We start from the raw sequence: 23,142 nt of genomic DNA, 5'->3' as shown, positions 1-23,142 counted from the left end.
ATGAAAGAGTGAGAATAAGGTAACACTTTACAATAAGGTTTCATTAGGTAACATTAGTTGACTACTTTAGTTAACATGAATTAAGAATGAACAATACTTCTACAGCATTTATTACTCATTAAAAGGTTAAAGGGTTAGTCAGTATCACCCAAAGATGAAAATTATCCCAAAATGTACTCACCCTCAAGCCATCCTAGGTGTATATAACTTTCTCCTTTCAGCCAAATACAATCGGAGGTTTCGCCACCTCATTCTCATGCATTCGAAGAGCTAGTTGAGGTTGTGACAAGAACGGTTGAGAGATTGAGTATTTCCTGCCTTCACATTCACAACCTCAACGCCAGGGCCTACCGTTTTCCCCGATCTTCACACTGAGGTGTCGAGATCATGGGAGAAACTGGTTTCATATAGAGTGTACAGTGCACAAACATCTAATTAGTCCTCTATATCTAACTATAAAGAGCACGGTTATGGGGAGATGCCAAAAGTGGAAAAGACGCTTGCGAGCTATCTCTCCCCCGAAGCAACATCTTCCCTAAAGTCCCCGGCATTACCCACTAAGCCAGTCAGAACCACATCATCACTGGTGGGTAAATCTTACACAGCTGCTGGTCAGGCTGCAGCATGCCTTCACACTATGTCACTGCTGCAGGCCTACCAAGCTGAGTTGTTAGGAGAGATGGATGAGGGCAGGGGAGTTGCCAACCCTGCCACCTCGTGTGCTTCAGGGCGCAGCGGTCTCTGGCGAGCACATATCTCACGGACCACCCGGAAACGTAGTGGCCTTGGGATGCCCGCCCCCTCCGAGGAGGGCTCCAGAGCAGTCAGGTGGGTCGTTCCCTGCCAGTTCGCCGTTACAGGGCGTCGGGCTAATTGCACAACAAAAACCAGAGGCCAGTCTCGAGAGGCTGGTACCACTAGTAGAATTTTTGGCAGCGTGGAAGCTACTGCCAAATGTTTCTCGTTGGGTCCTGCAGACCATAGAAAGAGGATATCAAATTCAGTTCGGGTCTCGCCCGCCCAGGTTTATGGGGGTCCTATCCACCATGGTGGGCCCGAGCAGGTTCTGGTACTGGAGCAAGAAGTGAAAACCCTGTTAGAGAAAGGGGCCATAGAATATGTACCTCCCTCCAACAGGGAAGCCGGGTTCTACAGCTGGTATTTCATAGTTCCAAAGAAGGGTGGGGGGTTGTGTCCCATTTTGGATCTTCGAGTGCTGAACGAAACATCATGCAGCTAAAGTTCAAAATGTTAACACTGAGACAAATCGTGCCACATACAAGACGGCTAAACGCCAAGAAGAGTGTGCTTTCTCCACTACAGAGGACCACCTTTCTAGGCGTGGTTTGGGACTCAATGCCGATGCAGGCACATCTGTCACCAGCACGCAGAGAGTCCATACTTTCGGCTGTGAAAAGAATAAAGCTAGGCCAGTCACTCACTGTCAAACAGTTTCAGAGACTGTTAGGTCTGATGGCAGCAGCGTCCAACGTGATACTTTTTGGACTGTTGTACATGAGACCCCTGCAGTGGTGGCTCAGGACCAGAGGGCTTTCCCGCGAGGGGCAACCCCTTTTGCATGATCAGGGATACACGGTGGTGCTTACGTGCACTGGCTATGTAGAAGAAACCTTGGTTCCTGTCCCAGGGTCCCGTGTTGGGAGCTTCTTGTCGTCGCAAGATGCTAATGACAGATTCCTCTCTAACGGGCTGGTGAGCGATCTTAGAAGGGCGCTCAACTCAGGGTCTGTGGAGGGACCACCATCTCTCATGGCACATCAACCGTCTGGAGATGTTGGCTGTATTTCTTGCTCTATAAAATTTCCTCGCAGATCTCTGCTTGTCCGCACAGACAGCACATCAGTGGTCACCTATATAAATCACCAGGGGGGTTTGCGCTTGCGTCCACTCTGCAAACTGGCGCACCCGTCCTATCGTCAGCCTGTGAGATCGGCGATACACGATATTATCGTGAGGGGGGCGGGGCTTACTTATTTGATTATTAACTTGCTTATTTACTCGTTAATTTGCTTGTTTTATTAGTTCGTTTTATATATGAGAATTGTTTTCTATTTTGCTAGCAAAGGTGGAGTGTTTATTAATAGGCTAAATCAGGTTATTTCCTGGTATAGTGAGGTAAAAAAAGATCCTAATCATTCTTTATCTGACTCAGAGTATTTCAACATGTCAGCGGGAAATGTACGGACGCACATTATCCTCTCATGCCGTTACAGATGCAGCATTTTGAGTGTACTTCTGCACGAGATGGGAACACGTTTTAATTATTTCTTAGGTCAAGAAAGAGTCGGAGTTTGTGATATATGTCCTCCTACCAGTGCTCTCTCTGTCTGTATGCACTTCACATATCGCACTTCAATAAGCCCAGAACGCGGGTTGTGTTTTAAATGCCGGGAGAAATCGAGGCAAATATTTAAAAGTCGATCGGTTATACTTAAACTTATGACTTGACTCCGATAAAGGAAAACGGGTTAATGTGTTTACATGACATGCATTGTCAGTTTATTCAGCATAATCGAGTTAATAACGTGCACGTAAACACGCTCATTCCCTGAAAGTGAAAGCAGAAACGGACTGAGCTTTCACTGCATTAACGGCGCGTTCTCTCAGAGACGACGATGGATATAACGGTATAGCACCTATCTTAATTTACTGGCTTAATATTTCTCTTGTGGGCTTACATTTTTGACAGTGAAACAATAAGAAGAATATTACTTGTTAAACAAGTGTTTGAAGTTGCTTTTGATTTTCACAGACGGCAGAGTTGTGCTGCGTTCGTGAACTAAAGACTGTTATTAGGCCTGTATAATTTTAGTGATATTATCATTAATATTTTGTAATTGTATTGTTTTTAGTGTTATTAGTATCATTAAATGTTTTGTTAATGTGCTATGGAAACAAAATACTGACGAACAACGATGCCGTCTTCATCTTGGCTCTGTATAAGAATGATGCGTCTGTTAAAACAAGCACTCTTGACAATTTGTGAATGGATCTCATACGCAAGTGATGTCGCAAGTGTGGTTATGTGGTGAATGTCGTTATGAATTTAGGCAAGGCAAATTAATTGTAGTTCATAAATAATTTAATAACAATACTAGCTTCATAATAATAATAATGATTTAATACATTAATGGGAAAACGAGCTAATTATCGTATTGATATCGTCAAAGGCATCTGCCAGCAGCGATATCTCTGACTATCGTCGATACACGATACTATCGTCTATCGGCACAACCCTACACCAAATCCTCCTGTGGTATATAGGGATATAGTCGGGAATGGAGGCTCCACCCCGAGGTGGTGGAGCAGATATGGAGGGTGTTCGGCCAGGCACAAGTGGATCTGTTTGCGTCTTGAGAGACGTCTCACTTTCTACTTTGGTTCTCCCTCACGCATCCAGCTCCTCTCGGACTGGACGCTATGGTACAAACGTGGCCAAGGCTACGTTTGTATGCTTTTCCCCCGATCGCTCTGCTCCCGGGAGGTCTGGAGAGAGTTCTGCAGATTCGCCTACTTCTTATAGCCCCGCGGTGGCAGGGCCGAGTATGGTTCCCCAATCTAGTGTCTCTCCTCAACGGGCCTCCGCTGGAGTTACCCGTCAGGAGGGACCTTCTGTCCCAAGCAGGGGGCTCGATTGTTCACACCCGACCAGAACTGTGGAACCTGTGGGCTTGGCCTCGGAGGGGGCCTAGCTCATAGGGACGGGTCTCTCAACTGAGGTTGTGGAGACCATTCTACATTCCAGAGCTCCTTCCACGAGGAAACTTTATGCCTTGAAGTGGAGAGTTTTCAATTCATGGTGTAGTGACCATCAGTTGGACCCAGTTAACTGCCCGGTTAGTACAGTGCTGGAGTTCCTGCAGGAGCGGTTCACTGCAGGTCTATCCCCGTCCACTTTAAAGGTTTATGTGGTGGCCATAGGTGCTTACCGCATTCCTTTGGGTGGAATGTCTTTGGGTAAAGACCCGTTGGTGTCTCGTTTCCTCCGTGGTACTCTGAGGCTGAGGCCTGCAGTTCGTACCAGGGTGCCGACATGGGATCTGGCCATTGTCCTTCAAGGCCTTTCCCTGGCTCCCTTCGAGCCATTGGAGGAGTTTCTGCCCTTGAAAGCTTTGTTCCTCCTCGCTATCACTTCTCTTAAAAGGATAGGAGATTTGCAAGCACTGCCGGTTGCACCCTCGTGCTTGGAATTTGCACCTGGCATGGTTAAAGCGTTCCTTCATCCTAGACCAGGCTATGTTCCAAAGGTCACCACTAACGTGGCCAGATCTATTATGCTGCAGGCCTTTTGTCCTCCTCCTTTCCAGTACTCAAACCAGGAAAAGAATAATCTGCTATGCCCAGTTCGGGCGCTAGATGCCTATGTCCACAGAGCTGCCCTGTGGTGTCAATCTAAATAGCTGTTCGTATGTTTCGGGCCCCCTGCATCTAAGCAAAGAATGAGCAAGTGGGTGGTCGAGGCTCTCTCACTTGCTTATGAGTCGGCCGGATAGCCTTCACCTATGGCTGTCCGTTCCCACTCTACTAGGAGTACGGTGGCCTCCAAGGCCCTTATATCAGGAGTTGCTCTCCAAGATGTTTGTGATGCGGCAGGTTGGTCCTCACCGCACACATTTTTGAGGTTCTATTCTTTGAACTCTACACCAGGGTCCCAGGTGCTCTCGTCCTAGTGCTGCTCCTCGCGATTTCACACTGACAGACACTTGTCGCTATGGTGGCGTTGGTATAGACGTTCTCTCAGCGTCAATCCGACACAGCGCGAGTTTCCTTGAAAGGGAATGCCTCGGTTACGACTGTAACCTCGGTTCCCTGAAGAGGGAACGAGACGCTAAGTCACCTTGCCATATCTCCTACGTGCCTGTCAGCGACTACTTCAGACTTTTACGAAGTGTTATTGATACAGTTTCCACATGTTCACTGCAATAAATTTGAAAAATACTCAGTAAATAAATAAGTACAAGTAAAATAATCGGTTTGTTTGATGGACATGCACTTATTAATGCTGATGGTGAGGAATTACAGTTGCAACATCTCATAATGTACCTCAAACTGAGAAGCGTATCACTGAGAAACGTCCTGCTCGAGTTGTCCTTGTGATGGAGGTTCGGGCTGAATAACTAGTTCTTCCAATGTTTCATTATTGGACTCGCGCTCAGATTGATATGGTACAATCGATGTCATTGTTCGTTATTGTGTTTAGTTTACGGTGTAGGAAGCCTCAGGACACGCAGAGCTGACGTTGTTATGGCAATGGGCGTTTTTGTTTTCGATACACGCGCTGCACGCGGTAGACCAATCACAACAGACTGAGCTGTCTGGCCAATCAGAGCAGAGTAGCTTGTGGAAAGGAGGGATTTAGAGAGATTGATTCATCTGACGAGTCGTTTGAGAATCACTGAAAATGTGGTGATGTGCAAATGAAAATGAAACAGTTTTTTGACCTTTGATGCATGTAAACCTGTTGTAGGAGACTCCAAAACAACATTAGGAAACTTTAAAATAGCATAATAGGGGCACTTTAACAAATGAGAAATTATTGTAAAGTGTTACCTAAACTAAAAACAAAAACTTTCCATGCTAACCATAGTTTCAGATAAAATGCCAATCAGCAGCTAATAAACACTATATCATTATTTCTCACACTTTTTGTTCTTTGAATCACCTAAAAATAACAAGCAACAGTAACTATGACAGTTACCATGGTGAATTTCTGAAGGGGAAGAAAGGTTAATAATCTGTTATGACTTTTTCTTCTTTTCTTATTAAGCTAATAAGTACAGTGAAAAAAAGATAAAGCGATATTATATAAAAGGGAATTTCATAACAATCTAATAAATGAGTGTGTGTCTCTTTAAATGAGCAACATTTCCTACTGTGATGGGAGTAATAATTCAGATCTCAGTCAGACTGCCCTGCATACATATCACCGAGATGAAAGGCAGATAGGAAGTGGGATCTGATTCATTGATATAGCTGGTCTCCAGATACCCGTTCAGGGTCTCCTGGCAGGTTTGTGTCCGACAGCTCGACTCCCGCCAGTAGTTCACGGCTGTGATAAATCAATGATACGCAGGGATGCAACTGAGGCCGGTCCCTCTTAAACACTCATTTAAATTCGCAATCATGACTCCAATCTGTGCAGGAGGGAGAAGAGAGCGGCTCATTACGAAGGCCAGACTGGGGAAAGGAAACCGGCCACACTGGTGCTTATACGCCTTTAACCTGACCGCTCATTAATGGGATGGAGAAAGAAAAGGCTGGCATTAACATGGATGAGGTTTGCTTAATGGCCCGATCCCTCAAACACACAGTGCTTAAACGCATGTGCAGGGAGATTTACAGCCTAGGCCCTAGCACATATAATGCATAGAAAATGCAAGAGAGAAAGTCAGATTCACTGTAAGAAAAAAACTGTGGCTGAGTGAAACTCGTGACGCCTGTCAAGAACACACTCAGGTCTTCTTTCACCCAAAATTGAAAAGGAAAAAATGCAAAGAAGAAAAATTACATGGACCCTTTTCACATTTCCGGGTTTGTCAGAAGCGGAAGTCATCATATAGTTGGGTAAAATGCCGGTGAACTGAACCTACAACAAATATATTTTTTTGGAGAGATTGATTATGTTGGTCAGAAGAGAGAAAGATGTCAAATTTGCCGTTGCATTCGAAATACTCGCACAGCAAACTAACTTATAAACTAGTTTTCTGAAATTTAATGCCAAGGTAATGAAACACAATGTATTTTGTTATAAATTTACATTACATTTTTTAATAATGAAAATATAACATTTAAAGATTTAAAATGTTAAAAACTGTGGAAACGCATCATCACAGTCTGTGAAAATGTATATATCAATTAAAATGTAAAGAATTTATACATCCTGGTAGTATTTGTTCTGTATTTAATGTGCTAGTGCTACAATGCAAATTTATTTATAATTTTTTTTAAATCATGGTGATTGTAATACAGCATGGAGAATCTTTAATGATAATACGGAGAATTGCAAACTCAAAAATAAAACATTAAAATGTATGATAATGAGAATTGGGAAATTTGACCAGATCGGAGTTCAGGTGCAGGTCAGCATTAGAGTCGTGATTTGTGTCTTGAGAGAGGAACAGGTTTGTCCTGACTCAGATAGTATTGGGACTCTATTGGACATGAGGATTTATGAGCTGTTCGTGCACATTTTGAAGATAGAGGCCATTAAAAGAGCTTTTAAGACTGCACAGCACTGCTGTGCCTTTTTTAATTCTCTATCGGTTGTACACTTGATAGTGCAGTGCATTGTGGGATTGAATGAGTGCACTCGTTAAGGTGTAATATGGATTTGACACCACTACAAACGGCTGTCCCCTCAAATAGTGCCCTACTTAAGGGTATAGGGGGCGATTTCGGACACAGCCGAGGTCAGACAATGCTGATGATGTGGGCGAGATGAGCTCCAGGTGTGTGTGGTTAGGTGCCAGGGAGGATAATGGAAAATGCAGTCTTTGACACAAACGTAATGATATTTACACATTTCTATGTGTGGCTCAAAGGAATAGCGCACTTCAAAATGAAAATTCTGTCATCATTTACTCATTTACATCTAAAAAACACAGAAAGCCCCTTTGTTCATTAGCAACTTCAATCTTCCACTGGCCATGAACAAACATTTGCTGTTAGGTCTAAATGTTGATGAAAGTACAGTGATAGGAAAAATAAATCCATTTCCCCGAACCAGAAATTTAGAAAAGATTTCATCACACATCAAATTTTATGTAAATTACTTTTCAGTGTGGAAAGGTGATTCTGTCTGTGTGTATTTATTCTTTATTCAATGACTCATCTGCATGATAATACATTACTTAGAATTTTCAAATATAACAATTAATATGGAAAGTCTTTATACAAAAATCAGTATGACTGCGCAACTAAAAATGGTCTTATTTTAATACTTGCAAAACATGAGTTTATACAATGTTAATACAAATCTAATTTTTATATACGTCTACACAAATTGTGAATTGGCATTCCCTTGCATCATAATATGCTTGAGTCTCTCATTTTTGTATGACTTTTGTAAGCCCAAGAGACATGATCCTATTTCCATATTCTTTAGATTCCCAGACGCCTCAATAGCCCTGAACTAAACACGATGATCAAACACAGGTCTGCTCCTCATCTCATTTCAAAAGTTTTCAGCAATAAAAAAAACACTCTCATTAAAAGAGAGATGTGCAGGAAGAAGGAGTAAAGGGGAGGTAACAGACCTAATCAATCCAAACACAGCGGCTCGCATTGAGGCGGATGCAAATTTCCCAATTTCAAGTAATCCATGGTGGAATTACTTGAAGAAAAGGCTTCACAGCGTGATTTATGCGCCTCCTCCTCCATATTCCACCCTGTTCCCAGTCCTCTCTCCAGTATTTACTCCATTTCTCCATCAGAGTCTCCCGAGCTCATCAGAATAAATAAAGGAGTGCTTAACATTTGCCATAAAGACAGCCGTTCCCACGCATATACACACTCTCATTAAGTACTGCACAAACAGACCTTAACTTTCATGAAGGAGTGTATATATAATATATTCTTTTAGACAACTTCATAAAAGTAAGCTTTCTCACATACATGTATAAAGTTGCATGCGCTCATATTAAATAGGATAAGTAAATGTCATCTGCGTGACGCAGTTCTAGAGTTCTACAGAGCAACTTAAAGAGGCCTTATTATGCTCTTTTACAAAGTCTTGATTTTGTTTTTGGGGTCTACTAGAATGTCCAAAAAACGCTTTATTTTTGCACATATTTCACATTGATGCAGGCTTGCAGCACCTCTCTTCCCAGTCTGTCAGGAACACACTGTTTAGTTCCTCCAAGACTACAAGAGTTTTCAAATTTGAACCGATTGTGAAATCTGGTTACATCACACACATAAGGACAATCTTCAGTTGGGTTCCTCTGGATGATGCATTCTCATGTTTACCGTTATTACCTTGTCAATTCACAATGAAAGAGCCATGTTTGCAGTCGTGCCAGCCTGAAATGTGGGAATATACAAATTGCTAGACAAAAGTTTTTCAATTATCTCAACAGCTTTAAAACTACTGATATTTATAAAATTAGTGTAGATGAAAGGTTTCAAACCTAAATGATGCTATAGTATTTAGTTTTTAATTTATTATTATCAAGACACCATTTTAAATAGTTTTCTTGATACGTTCGGACAGTTGGGGGTTTAAGATAAAAAAAACAAAAAAATATGTGCTATTTAAATGTACTCAAACTTAATTCAAACTAACTAGGTTTTGTAGAATAAAGTGATATAGGTCGTGAATTTATAAAATAATTTTAAAACTAAATAATGCACTTAGACACAAAAATATGCACATCATTTCATTGACCCTCATGCATTCCCCTGGGAATCAAACCAATGAAAATTAACTTCAATGCATTTTGACTGTATAACTTCTTTAAAACATGAGTAACTTGTGAAATTACAGTTTTAAAGTAGCTAACTGTCTTCCGGCTCATCAAGTAGTTGACTAGCACAGAGGCCCGGAGAGACATTGGCCTTTATGCAGATGCATGTTGACGCTCATTAGCATAGCAAATAAGCCTTGCTAATTATCTCTACAGCTGAGAGCAGCACTCAGCTTGAAAAGGGCAGAGAGAGAGGTGGCCCGGGTACATAGGCAAAATTAATAGCCATCCACTCCACGCTAAAAAAGTTTAAGATGTGACGACTGCTGAGCGTTGCAAAGATGGGCTGGGAATCAAATGACCTCAGGAATATACATATAAATTATAAATTCACCAAAAAACATATTCTATTTATATATATTTTTCAATATATGTTATAGTTATATATTATTTAACAAAAATTACATATATAGATAGCGACATACATATATACATTAATGTTCAAAAGTTTGTGGTCGGTAAGATTTTTAAATATTTTAGAAAGAACTCTCTTATGGTCATAAAGGCTGCATTTATCAATATTGAGAAATATTATTACAATTTCAAATAACTGTTTTTATTTTAGTATATTTTAAAATTTAATGCATTCCTGTGATTAAGCTGAATTTTCAGTCTTCGCATGATCCTTCAGAAATCATTAAAATATGCAGATTTTCAGCTCAACAAACATTTCTTATTATTATCAATGTTGAAAACAGTTGTGCTGCTTATATTTGTGTGTGTATAAATATGAACATGCATGTAAAACAATTGCAGAGATTAAACCAATTCGTATTTCATCATAAATACCCCCCCCCAACCCTTCAAAAAAACTCTCTAATATCTATTGAAAAGGTCCTCAAAAAACATTGAAACTGACACACTTCTCTTATTCAGCCAAGTAGAGATGGATATTAGCCAATGCTGATACTGTCGGACACTGGTTGATGAATCGGGCTGACCGATATATCTGTCTACCACAAACACTGACAAGAATATGTTTAATGCATAAAAATGGAGACAGATAAAACAAAATTGAAATCATATTCAACAGATTACAATGCCAAATGATTCTAAAAAATCCTATCAGTTACAATCCAATCACAAAGGCAGAATCAGATGACATGCAAATCAAACAACCCTAATTTCATCATCTCCTGCTTCTCCGCTCCAGCCGTTTTTCGCCTTCAAACCTGCCAGATATAATAGAAACAGCTGCCAAGCATTTCACGCTTCTAACGCCTTTCAAAAATATCTCCTCACACACAAACACGATACAATACAGGAGCCGGCAAGTAGAAAGAATGCTGCACAGTGCAAATGACACCATGAATGATGAGCAGGGAGAAAATAACATTCATGTTGGCTCTTTATGAGGCGACTAAAGGATAGACACATTCTCACAGTCTCCATAATACAGATTCTTCTCATATGCTAGATGCACACTTGAATGGTGAGAGAATTCCTCTGTCCGGTCTCATTAAAAATCCATCATTAGGAATTCTGAAAGTGCGTGTGCGTTTGGACGTGAGTGTCTCGGTGTGTGAGGGTCATAGGTTAATGTGAGCTGTCAAAAGGTCTGTAATTATGAGGAAGAAACATGGTGAGCTCGGGTACATGCCCACTTCTGTCCCTCGAGACGACGAACATTTTTCCAGAGCGTCAAAAAGAGCCCGTTCCTGAAGAGCAACACAATTTCAGACTCCAAACAACTTGTCCCTGAGCTCTCGAATATAAAAGTTCTTCCATAAAAGATTAGTAGATGATTCTTGAGTTTTATCTTGGGGTTTTTAATTAACACAAGCAGATTTGGAGTCGTGATATGGCAGTATTAGTCTTGAGACCTTTCGAGACCACATAAACGTGGCCTGGGTGGTGTCTGGGTCTCAGGTTATGGGATATATATACACTTTAATTCTGCAAGGATGCATTAAAATGCAAATAAAAAGTCACAGTGAAGACATTTCTATTTCAAATAAATGCAGTTTTTTGCCCTTTCTAGTCATCAAAGAATCCCCAAAAAATTTATCATGGTTTCTACAAAAATATGAAGCAGCACAACTGTTTTCAACACCGATAATAATAAGAAATATTTCTTGAGCAGCAAATAAGCATATGATTTTGGGAGGATCATGTGACACTGAAGAATGAAAGCATTGAAGCTGAAAATTCAGCTTTGCATCACAGGAATAAATACATTGCAAAATATATTACAACAGAAACACTTGTTTAAAATTGTAATCATATTTTACAACATTGCTGTTTTTACTGTATTTTGACCATATAAATGCAGCCTTGTTGAACAAAAGAGACTTCTTTCAAACTCATTAAAGAATCTTCCAGACCCAAAAATTTGACCAGTAGTGTAAATAATAAAACAAATTGTGTAATTGAAGAATTATTCACAAAATTCATTCAGTCACAAGACCAGCAACATGCTTAAAGAAAGTAAATTTTGATCTTCCCTCAACAAGATACATTCATAATCAATCTGCACACACGCTGCACACAAGCTAAGCATCTTTCATTCGTTGTGATCCTATCAAACCAACAGAAAATCCAAATCCATTGTGACTGAAATAGGAAGTTGGTGTAAAACGTATTAATATACTACCTGTTCTAGTAACTATTTCCTCTTTTTATGATTCAGCTAAACAGCTGTTCTAATGAGATATCTGTAGCACCACACATCATCTATTAAGGTAGGAATTGAAAACACAGCATTTCTCAATCAGCTTATGCAAATATGTAAATACGGCCATAAAACAATTGTGGTTAGAATGTCCTGCAACTGGTGATGAAACAAACCATTATGAGCCACTAAGACTTTATATAGAAAGTACTCCTCAACAATAGCAGTGAAACAATGTGGGTTTGACAGACAAGCTCATTAGTCGTTTCAAATAATGTATTATGAAAACCTTCATAAATTGTGGAAAGGTGTTTTGGAGAGACTTTAGGCCCATTCACACCAAAGACGATAACGATAAAAATGGTTCTAAATATAAAAGAATAGCAGAGGCCACACCACAAATATAACAATAATGGCACAGACAAACAATATCTTTGGAATCACTTTCAGAATGATTTTTTTCAAGCTGATGAGCGATAAAAACATTGACAACCAATCAGAATCCACCCTGCTTTAAAGGGGTGGTACAATGCTCTTTTCACAAGATGTAAAATAAGTCTCTGATGTCCCCAGAGTGTGTGTGTGAAGTTTTAGCTCAAAATACCCCACAGATATTTTTATATAACATAATAAAATTGTCACTTTTTGAGGGTGAGCAAAAATGCACCGTTTTTGTGTCTGTCCCTTTAAATGCAAATGAGCAGCTGCTCCCGGCATAGAGGGCGGAGCTTAAACAGCTTGTGTCCTGAAAATTTCAAAAACGTTTTTGTTTATGATTACATTTATGTAGCTGATGTGGATTGTTAACTATCTTCTAATCATTGATTAGCATATTCTGTCATGATAATCTATAAATCGCGTTCCCGGGGGTGGGGTTTATGTAAATGTTAGGGTTAGTGACGAATGTTATGTAGTCCCTACCAGCCGTTTGTTGTAGTCCTCAAAAAGCAATTTCTTTAAAAGAAAATATCTCCCCTTTCTTTGAACTTTGAGCATTGTAACTTTGCAGATGTTGTTTATGCTCAAACAGCAACATTACACACTAACTAAAGAAAAAAAAAAAAGTGAAATCATAATCAACCACCCCTTTAAAGAGAAATGTGGGTGTTTATTTTGACGCCAATCTTACCTTTGAATATCATGTTAAGAAGTTGGTTCAGACTTGTTTTTATCAGGCAAGGCGGTTTTTGAGTTTTAATGATATAGAGAAGCTTATTCATGCTTTTATTTCATCCTCAGTCTTGATTATTGTAATGCCTTGTTCTCTTCTTTAAATCATCGTACTTTATCGCGTTTACAATTAGTACAGCATGCTGCGGCCAGACTATTGACACGGACAAAGTTATTTAATCATATTACACCTGTTTTAGCTTCTTTACATTACATACAGCTATCTGTTCATTTTAGAATTGATTTTAAGATTTTATTGGTGACATACAAAGCATTAAATGGTTTTGACCTTACAAAACAGTGAGATGTCTTAGATCTTCTTTAAACAAACTGCTGGCTGTTCCAAGAACCAAATATAAAGCAAAAGGGCTTTCAGTAAGGGCTCCAAACTTATGGAATAGTTTGCCTTTGGATATTAGATCTACTGAATGTGTGTCTGTTTTTAAATGTCGTTAGTGATGTCTTTTTGTGTGTTTTGGGGTTTGATATTTTATATTTATATTACATTTTGCTTGTTCATACATTGTGTATAGCTATTCATGAATGTATTCTTAATGATTGTGTTCTTATATTGTGTAAAGCATTTTGTACAGTGCATTTTTGTAAAGTGCTATATAAATACATTTCACTTACTTTTAACTGTTCAGACAGCAAAAGTCATTATGCATCCACTATTTCCACACAAACGCCCAACATCTACATCCTAACTGGGGCAACCGATGTATATGTATTAGTGATGCTTATGATGCTTTTTGCACAATATTTCACTAACCAAAACATTTTTAGTTTATACATAAGACCAAGAATGCTGGAAAAATAAATCAAGAAAATGGTCTCACCGTTGACCTGAGGCTGAGGCTAAAATGTAGTAGATCTGGATTCACAACTGATGAGCTGATTATCTGACTAACTCTTATTTACAAACAAATTCCAGTGCTGGTCATAAATTAAAATCCAACAATAGGCCTTGACAATGAGCTATGCTTGGATTTTTTTAAATGCCATGCATGTTCACGCCTAAATGTATTGCTTCATGAGACAGGTTAATTATACAACACGATGACCTCCTTGCGCAAACATATCAGTGCCTGTTCACAAACTATCCTCTGCATGAAATCAGCAAAGTCTCAAATGAACAATACAAGTCCCAAATCAGGTCTAGTGGAGGTATCGGAATAGCTTTGTCCTGATTGGATTTCCCTATTTGCTGGCATTCTCAGCGTCCAGGCCCTTATTAAAGGGGCATGGAAAGGGTCTGGATCACATCAGAGCAGGGGGACTGGTAATCACTGATCTAATGCCATTTAATCCAGTTTACTGATCTAAGCTAGGAAGTAATGTCTCTCTACTCTTCTATTTCTTTCTTTCTCGCAAGACAACACAAGGCACTTGAGCATCATGAAACCTCATACGTTAGTTACGCTCTTAAAATGATTATTCATGCACACAAAAACAGCGTCTTTGAGAGTCTAGAGCTTTCAGATTATTCCAAAATAGTTTACCACTAACATTTTCCTGGACTAATTACATGATACTCTAATAAGTAAAACAAAATACACAAATACCGTTTGAATCAGTGCTATTTTAGTATCATTGATGTACTATTACATTTTTTTTTAAGTTAATTTATTTCAGCTAGTTTCCTAGATATAATTTCTTATTTTCTTTTAGTCTATTATGGTATTAGTTTTAATTTTAGTTAACCCTGGTTTGAATTACACAGAACTGCTGTTTTATTAGTGTTTCATTAATAGTTTCCAATATGAAAGAAATGCAAGTATATTTTAAGGGTTGTCATATATATATATATATATATATATATATAATAACAATCCCAGAATGCATTGCACTAAGCTTGGCTTTTATTCAAGATGGAGGAATTGCATATATTTAAAAAAATTTATTAAATGAAATAAAAAAATTATAATAATATATATATATATATATATATATATATATATATATATATATATGCTGATTAATTAATTAATCAGTGCATTCTGGGATTGTAACTGTGAGGGATTACATGAGCATTGAGCGATGCATTTTAGAAGGGAAGCCTAATTTTGCACCCTTACTTTTGGCTTTTGCATCAAAAACATGTTTACGATGCATTAAAATGCTGTATACATATGATTTTGCTGAGCTAGAGACAAACATGTGGCAAATCAACATTTAAAATGCACTATGACTCACTTGGGTGTCTGTGCGTCATCTATTCTGTTCCCCAGCTGGAACTCGTGGGATTTGCTGCGGTGCAGAGCCGTGAACCCCGGCAGAAGGTGGATGAGCTTCCGGCTGGCGGGCGGTGGGGTTCCGGGGGCCTTCAGTTTATTCCTGCGCCTGACCTGCGGCGTCCCTGGAGGGGTCATGGTGTTCACTACTAAGGGAGTCCGCGGAGGGGTGTGGGCAAAGTGCCTCTGTCTGGGGGAAGGAGGGAGAGAGTGATGTCCCGTATCCAGAGGCGAGGGGAAGAGGCCGGAGTGAGGGTCTACGGTCAGCCGGTCTGAATGCAGATGAGGGGAGTAAAAAGGGGGCGCCAGGGCCTGGGGGCTCTGGCACAAGTGCTGGCTATAGCGCGAGTGCAATTTGGGGCTCTGGGAGAGCTGGAGACGGACCCACTGGCTGGGGTCCGACGGCCCCACTGGGGTGTTCTCTTTACCCGACTCAGACGTGGGCCACTGAATGGACCAGTCCTGCTTGGATCCTGTGGACACACAGTGTGAGAGGTGGAGGTTTGTACTGGCCAGAATAAAGAGGTATAGGTAAGTTAGAGAAGAAACACTGGAGAAGAAGAAATGAGATAAGATGAGAAGTAATAAGAAAAGAAGAGGTGAGAAGTAAACAGGTGATGAAATAAGAAGAGAAGGGAAAAACGAAGATGAGATGAGACAAAATTAGACGCGTATAGCGGTTGTTGATTTTTCTATGCCTAAAGCCGATATCTTAGAGAACAAAGTGAATCAACACAAATGAAAATTAATTTTACAATATATTTATTAAGATAATTTGAAATAATTCATTTAAAAAACATTAATCAATTTGAACATAAATGAAACTTAATTTAACAAATCTGTAAAATAACTATTTATTTATTTACATATTTAATTTACATATTTATGAAAATAATATGAAATAATTCATTTGAAAATGAATTTTTTTGAACAATTAAATTTAACTTAATAAAAACAAATGTAAAATGAATATTTACTTTACATAATATTTACTAAGATAATTTGAAAATGAATCAATTTGAACAAATAAATTTGAATAAATTTGAGTCAACTAAATTGACAAAAAATAAATCTGTAAAGTGAATATTTATTTTTACATCATATTTACTAATATAATTTGACAATTTAAAAAAATAATTTTGAACAAATAAAATTGATAAAAACAAATCTGAAAAATGAATATTTATTTTACATTATATTAACTAAAATAATTAATTTGAAAATTAATCAGTTTCAACCAATAAACTGAACTTGATAAATAAATCTGTAAAATATATATATATATATATATTACATAATATGTACTCAAAATAATTTTAATTAATTTGAAAATGAATCAGTTTGTACTTGATAAAAATATATAAACAGTATTTACCAAAATAACTTGGAATAATTTGAAAATGAATCCATTTTTAAAAAGACTTAAAACAGATTATGTAATCCTTAATCAGTCAAACAGAAAGAGATGAGATGAGACAGCATGAGATGACAGAAGAGAAGAGAAGAGAAGAGAAGAGAAGAGAAGAGAAGAGAAGAGAAGAGAAGAGAAGAGAAGAGAAGAGAAGAGAAGAGAAGAGAAGAGAAGAGAAGAGAAGAGAAGAGAAGATGAGTCTGATACCAAGTGCCAGATGAAGGATGTCAACAGTGAAGAGACTCAGACTGCATCTATCATGACAAACAGACAGAAAGATGAAAGGGTACGTGTGATTGAGAGCAAAGTGATTCTGAAATGTCTGAATGTAATGAGTACTGAAGTTGACTGATACGCAAACACTACTATGACAAAAGACACATTTGAGAAAGAGAAACTGACGGTGCCTCACCTCCATTACTGTGTAACTGGTCCTCCTCAAGTTGTTCTTGAAAAACAAAAACAATGCAAATTCATTAATACATATTTAAATGCAATTCAATACATATTCATTTGATTTCTCTATGGCCCTTACCTAAAAACAATACTAAAGCAATTAAGAAATTATCCCATTTATCATTAATTAGATTCAGGTATATTTGCCTTTGGACTATCATTAATTATTATGTTGAGAGCAAATTAATCTTAAATGTAACCCTCTTTGAATCTTAGAGCAAATCCCATTCATAATAGAATCACCAACACCAATAATATAGAAGAACAAAAGATGACACAAACACAAAGCTCACAGTGAACTTTATCTATTAGTGATCCACCTTTTGTTCCAGAGGATGACCATCATCCATCATGTCCTGTTTTTCACAATCTCTCTAGCTTTCTCTTTCTCTCTGACCTTCCCTCAAAAATAATTTGGTGTTGACGTAAATGTCAGTGCATTGGCGTTAAACTCTGCATTACAGCGAACAAACAGAAAACATTAAAGATGTCTAAAGATGTCTTTTCGGGCTAACCCATTTTCTGAGCATATGTATTTTCAGGAGACTGAAAAGTAAGTGAGTTGAGGAAAATGTTTCCAACTCTGGGAGAGCAGCAAGGCTTGCTGTGATTTGATTGATGGTGCCTTTATTTAGAATAGCTGAACGACAGGAAGATGGATGGAAACCCGTACGGTGAAATGTGCTCCAGAACATCAACTCTTTTTCAAACTCGCCTAACAGGTTAATTGTAAAAGTGGTTACATTTTTCATTCAAGTATATTGCTTTAATTCTGCACCTTATTAAATGATGTGTTCCCAAAATGCATGTTAACTTTGCTGCAATTTTATTGGGCTCCACAAATATTGGCACCCTTGGTAAATATGAGCAAAATGAGTCTTTCATTCAAAATATTCACAAAAGTCTAATCTGTAATTGAAGTCAAACAGTGGAAAGAAAGAAATTCAGTAACACTTTACTTAAAGCCTTTATGAATTATAAAAGTATTTTAATGCATTAATTATGGCATGTGATGCACTTTAAAATGCATTGGATGGTCTCATGAATAATTGTAATCACAGTTTTGATACATTATATAACACACCTTAAGAAAGTATAATTATATTTTAAATAATCAATTAAAAACAGATTCTATAATCCTTAATCAGTCAAACTTTGGTTACAATTATTTATGAAAATATTAAACGTACATTATGAATACCTTTATAATAATAATAATAATAATAATAATAATAATACATTTTATTTATAATGCGCTTTTCTGAAACCCAAAGCGCTACAAACAATAAAACAAGTAAAGTACAAAGTACAGGAGTAAAAATAATCATTACAGTGCAACCCAATAAAATACTAGTCATGACAGTTCAAGTAAGCAATTTTAAAAAGATGTGTTTTTAACAACTTCTTGAAACTGGCTAATGTAGGAGCGTCTCTAACAGTAAGAGGAAGTGCATTGACTGCATTCCATAACCTGGGTGCCGCAACAGAGAAAGCTCTCTCCCCCATAGATTTTAATCTACAGGGAGGCTGCTGAAGAGTAAGAGAATCCGTAGACCGAAGGGAACGAGAAGGCGCATACAGGCTGACTAAGTCACAGATATAAGAAGGAGCGATTTCAATGCATTATACATAAAGGCATTAAGTAAAGTGTTACCAGATTCTTGTTATACATTATGTTTCTGAAATATATGTAATTTAGAATTGCAAAATCTGTGTGAGAAATCTTTCACTCTCACATGAAATTCCAGTTCGTATGGTTTCCTATAAAAATGACTCTTTTATCCATGAAAATTCCCTGAACAACAGACACATGATATGACTACACATTTAGGCTTCAATTTTATTTAGTTAAAATGTGTAACTCTGATTTCAACTATTACATTTTTCTTGAAGTGTGGATTTTTTTGCATACATTTTATTAATATAGGACACGGTCAGGGAATATCACAAGCCGGATTTGAATGCATGCCGCTCACGTGGGCATCACAATAGTCAGGGTAAATGTAGTAAACTTTAGGTCACATTGCAAAACACATTGCAAAACTATATCTTCACTAAGTTATGGTTTACAAATAAAACTTTCTGGGGGAAAAAAGAGAGAAATGTCAAAAATGGTCAAAGATTGTTAATCAGTAATTGCTTTGAACCCACAATCCACCAACTCCACACACAAACATCATTACAGGAGCTTCCCTCTTGTGGTTTCTACCTGGGCCGCGGCTCAGCGGTCACAGTTCACTGTGCACAAATGAATCCAAGGGCTCTTAATAACCCCCCAACCCCCCTACAAGACACGCTCGCTCTAGGGGACACACTCCCACTCTTTGAGCATGATGGGAGATAAGTGTTTGCTACTCCTAAGGAGGGGTCCAGTGGGCACAGCTGAAGGACACTTCTCACAGTCCACCCCATGGCCTGGAAGATGCTCAAATGAGCATTTTTAATTACAGCAAAGAGATGACAAACAAGCTACTCGAAGTTTCAAAGTTTCAGGCATGGACACCACTTGACCCGCTGGGAGATGTGTGACGTTTGCCATGTCTAGTTGCGTGCGCGATTGAGAAATCAATGACCAGCTACTCAGCTGACAAGTACTAATACTTAGCATATAGCCTCGAAGGATCATTAAACAACATCCTTCTCCTTCTTTCAGGTGATTTCTAATGAGTGACAAACAAACAACAATCCTAAACACTTACCCTAAATGTGTAGTTCATTTTTATAGTGTGACATTGACCAGAAATGACAATATATGGACTTAGAAAGAAGTTGAAGACATTAGGCCAGATTTACTAAACAAATTAGCGTGCAGCCGCAATAAACAAAATTAAAAAAAGCGATCTACTTTCTACTTACAATGCGCAAATTCAGTGCCATGTCAGGCGCAAAATGTGTTAAGACTTGCCTTTTTGGGGTGGTAAATAATGGCGCAAATACCAGTTAATTGACAACTGCAAACCTTAGTAAATCAGCTTGTGTGATTCATTTACTCTCCTCCAATAATTGTGCGTCTGAAAGGGAAACTCCTACAAAAGCATATGAAATAATGGCGCAAATACCAGATAATTGACTACTGGAAACCTTAGTAAATCACCTTGCATGATTCATTAAAATACTCTCCTCCCATTCATTTTTATGGAGAGATTATTGGGTCAGATTTAAAACTAAAAGTCTAAAACTAAAAATCTTAAATGAAAACTAAAAGTCTAAGTCGAAAACTAAAAGTCTAAATTTGAAACTAAAAGTCTAAGTCGAAAACTAAAAGTCTAAATCGAAAATGAATTTGGTATTTAGGATTGGGCATTTAATAATTTAGCCATTTAGGATTTAGGATTGGGAATTTGGGGATTTAGGATTGGGCATTTGAGGATTGAGGATTGAGGAGTGTATGCAAATAAGGAGGCGTGGCCCAAATACTGGAGGCTGGGTTTGAAATGGCTGGTGCGCAGAGGCACCTTATGGACAGCAGAGGGAGCTCCCAGTGCTAAGGAGCACTGTAATGAAACCAAACAGAGTGAATGAGCAGGGCTGGAGCGAGTACTGTACTTTATGTAAAGGATAATGTATAGCGAATAACAACCCCGACAGGCTGAACTTGAATCAGCCTGTCTTTGGGGTTGTTATTCGCTATAACAACCGCCTCACTTATTACATGGCTACCTACAAAATACATAAATAATTTGACACAAAATATTGATTTAAAAAGGAGTTTATTGATTTAAAAACGATTATATTGCTTCCGCTAAAGAAAATAGTCCGTTCCGTGTCCATTTTTCATGGCAACGGTGTGTTACTATGCAGCGGTCTGTTATCAAGAAATAACAGACAGCATTCTACATCGGAATTCAACCAAGCCAAGTAAAAAAAATATATATATAGTCCAGGCGTTTTAAGCCAAAATGGGGGTCAACCGTGAACAAATTGCAACAGAATCAAACTCAACTGATTTTGTATCCTCCATATGTCCTGAGTAAGGAAAAAAAAGCCCCAAAGAATCCCATTAGGGGAAAGTTCCGAAAAAGACCCAAATATATCCTATTCATACGCCTATTCATTATTTTTCTCACATGAATAGGGTAAAAAATTTAACCTTTAGATATCACCATGAAAATTACACTATTAATGGAATTAAAATAGCCCCACATCATCACATAGCCTTCACCATACCTAGAGATTGGCATGGAGTACTTTCCATAAGATCATCTCTCAATGCAAATCAAATTAGCTATTAGGCTAACTGAAATAAAACCATGCCAATCTCTAGGTATGGTGAAGGCTATGTGATGATGTGGGGCTATTTTAATTCCAAAGGCCAAGGGAACTTTATCAGGATGCATAGTATCCTGGATCCATGAAGTAACTGGCCTTTAAAAATAAAAATCTGCCTGCCTCTATGGGAATTTAACATAGGGGTGTCCAAACTTATGCACCCTGTATTTTAAGGAAGAACATTTATTTATTTACGATACATTATTCATTCACAAAGAAAATTGGTGTCCTTAAAGGTTGGATTTTTCCTATTTTTTTTTTATTAAGGCATTAAGTTCAATTTCCAAAAGATGATTTTTTATTCCTCTTTTTAGTCAACTTTAGTATGGGTGTCTAAACTTATGCATAGCACTGTATATTTCTAAGTCGTACACAAAAGAATATGTATTTCTGAGAAGTACATAAAAAGTACTTTCTCATTTTTAGTTTAAAAGAAGGGTAACACTTTAGTTTAGGGTCCAATTCTCACTATTAACTAGTTGCTTATTAGCATGCATATTACTAGGATATTGGCTGTTTATTAGTATTTATAAAGCACATAATAATGCCTTATTCTGCATGAGCATATTCTACATCCCTTAATCATATAATACCTAAACTTAACAACTACTTTACTAACTATTAATAAGCAGTAATTAGGAGTCTATTGAGGCAAAAGCCGTAGTTAATAGTGAGAATTGGACCCTAAACTAAAGTGTGACCAAAATAACTATACTTCAATAAACTTTTTCTTAAGGGTAGTAACACCCTGAAATGAGTACAAAGATTTAAAAAAAAATTTGTTTGTTCTCCAAAAAAAGCTGTTATATGTATTTTTCTAAACATCCTCATCTCACCACCCCATGTAGTTTTGTCTGTCGTCAATTTTCAACCTCAAGATTCACCTCTGTCTTGCTGCAGAAAGGTGTGAATGAATCTGTCTGTTGTGCAGTCGATTGTGGCAAGAGCTCTCAATAATTCCTCAGTGTTTGTTCTCCTGAGATGATGAATGTCTTATTAAAGCAAGCAACAATTGTTAAAGATTTAATCCTACATAATTAATATCACTTGAAGACGCGCATTGCCTCGCAGTTAGTGTTACAGACGTTCTTCCTGATTAAATTCATTGCCTTTTTGAGTTACAAATCAACAAATCAACTCCTCTCATGTGCAGAACTTGATGCCACAAGGCTAGAGTGTTCTGGGAGTTTGACAAGATATTGCTATGAGGTTGTGTTTATAATGTGTTTTGAGTGGTTGTTAATATACTGTATTGCTATGCAGTTGCTATCCTGCATGGTCGTTTACAAAGATATGCAAATCTATAGGATTTTTTTGACTGTTTCATCACCCACCAGGTCTAAATCATTGCTTAAAGTGCTAAGAAATCAAGCCGCTCCAGTTGAAATTCCATTGAGGTCTGTAGCACAAACAGTGTGTGACGAGTTACATGACCAAATTGCTTACTTAGGGTTAAAGGTTGGTTCAAATCCCTAACTATGAGCCTTATAACACCACTAATGACAT

The 23,142-nt window shown here is 38.1% G+C and overlaps 1 protein-coding gene across 6 annotated transcripts in view; it reads right to left on the bottom strand.

Annotated features, from left to right (window-relative positions):
* Positions 1–23,142, bottom strand: part of ksr2 (kinase suppressor of ras 2) — a 110,753-nt gene that overhangs the window by 64,532 nt on the left and 23,079 nt on the right. For all 6 annotated transcript variants that reach the window (XM_084413830.1, XM_084413829.1, XM_084413832.1 and 3 more), the window contains exons 4-5: positions 17,324–17,359; positions 15,463–15,973 (exon numbers count right to left, since the gene is read on the bottom strand). In XM_084413830.1, the coding sequence (XP_084269956.1) occupies positions 15,463–15,973; positions 17,324–17,359 (547 nt within the window). The remainder of the gene's footprint in view (positions 1–15,462; positions 15,974–17,323; positions 17,360–23,142) is intronic.

The sequence above is a fragment of the Rutilus rutilus genome, assembly GCF_951802725.1.
Source record: "Rutilus rutilus genome assembly, chromosome: 7".
NCBI classification, from domain to species: Eukaryota; Metazoa; Chordata; class Actinopteri; order Cypriniformes; family Leuciscidae; genus Rutilus; species Rutilus rutilus.
The sequence above is the reverse complement of the archived record's forward strand: the minus strand, read 5'-3'. Positions and strand labels throughout refer to the sequence as shown.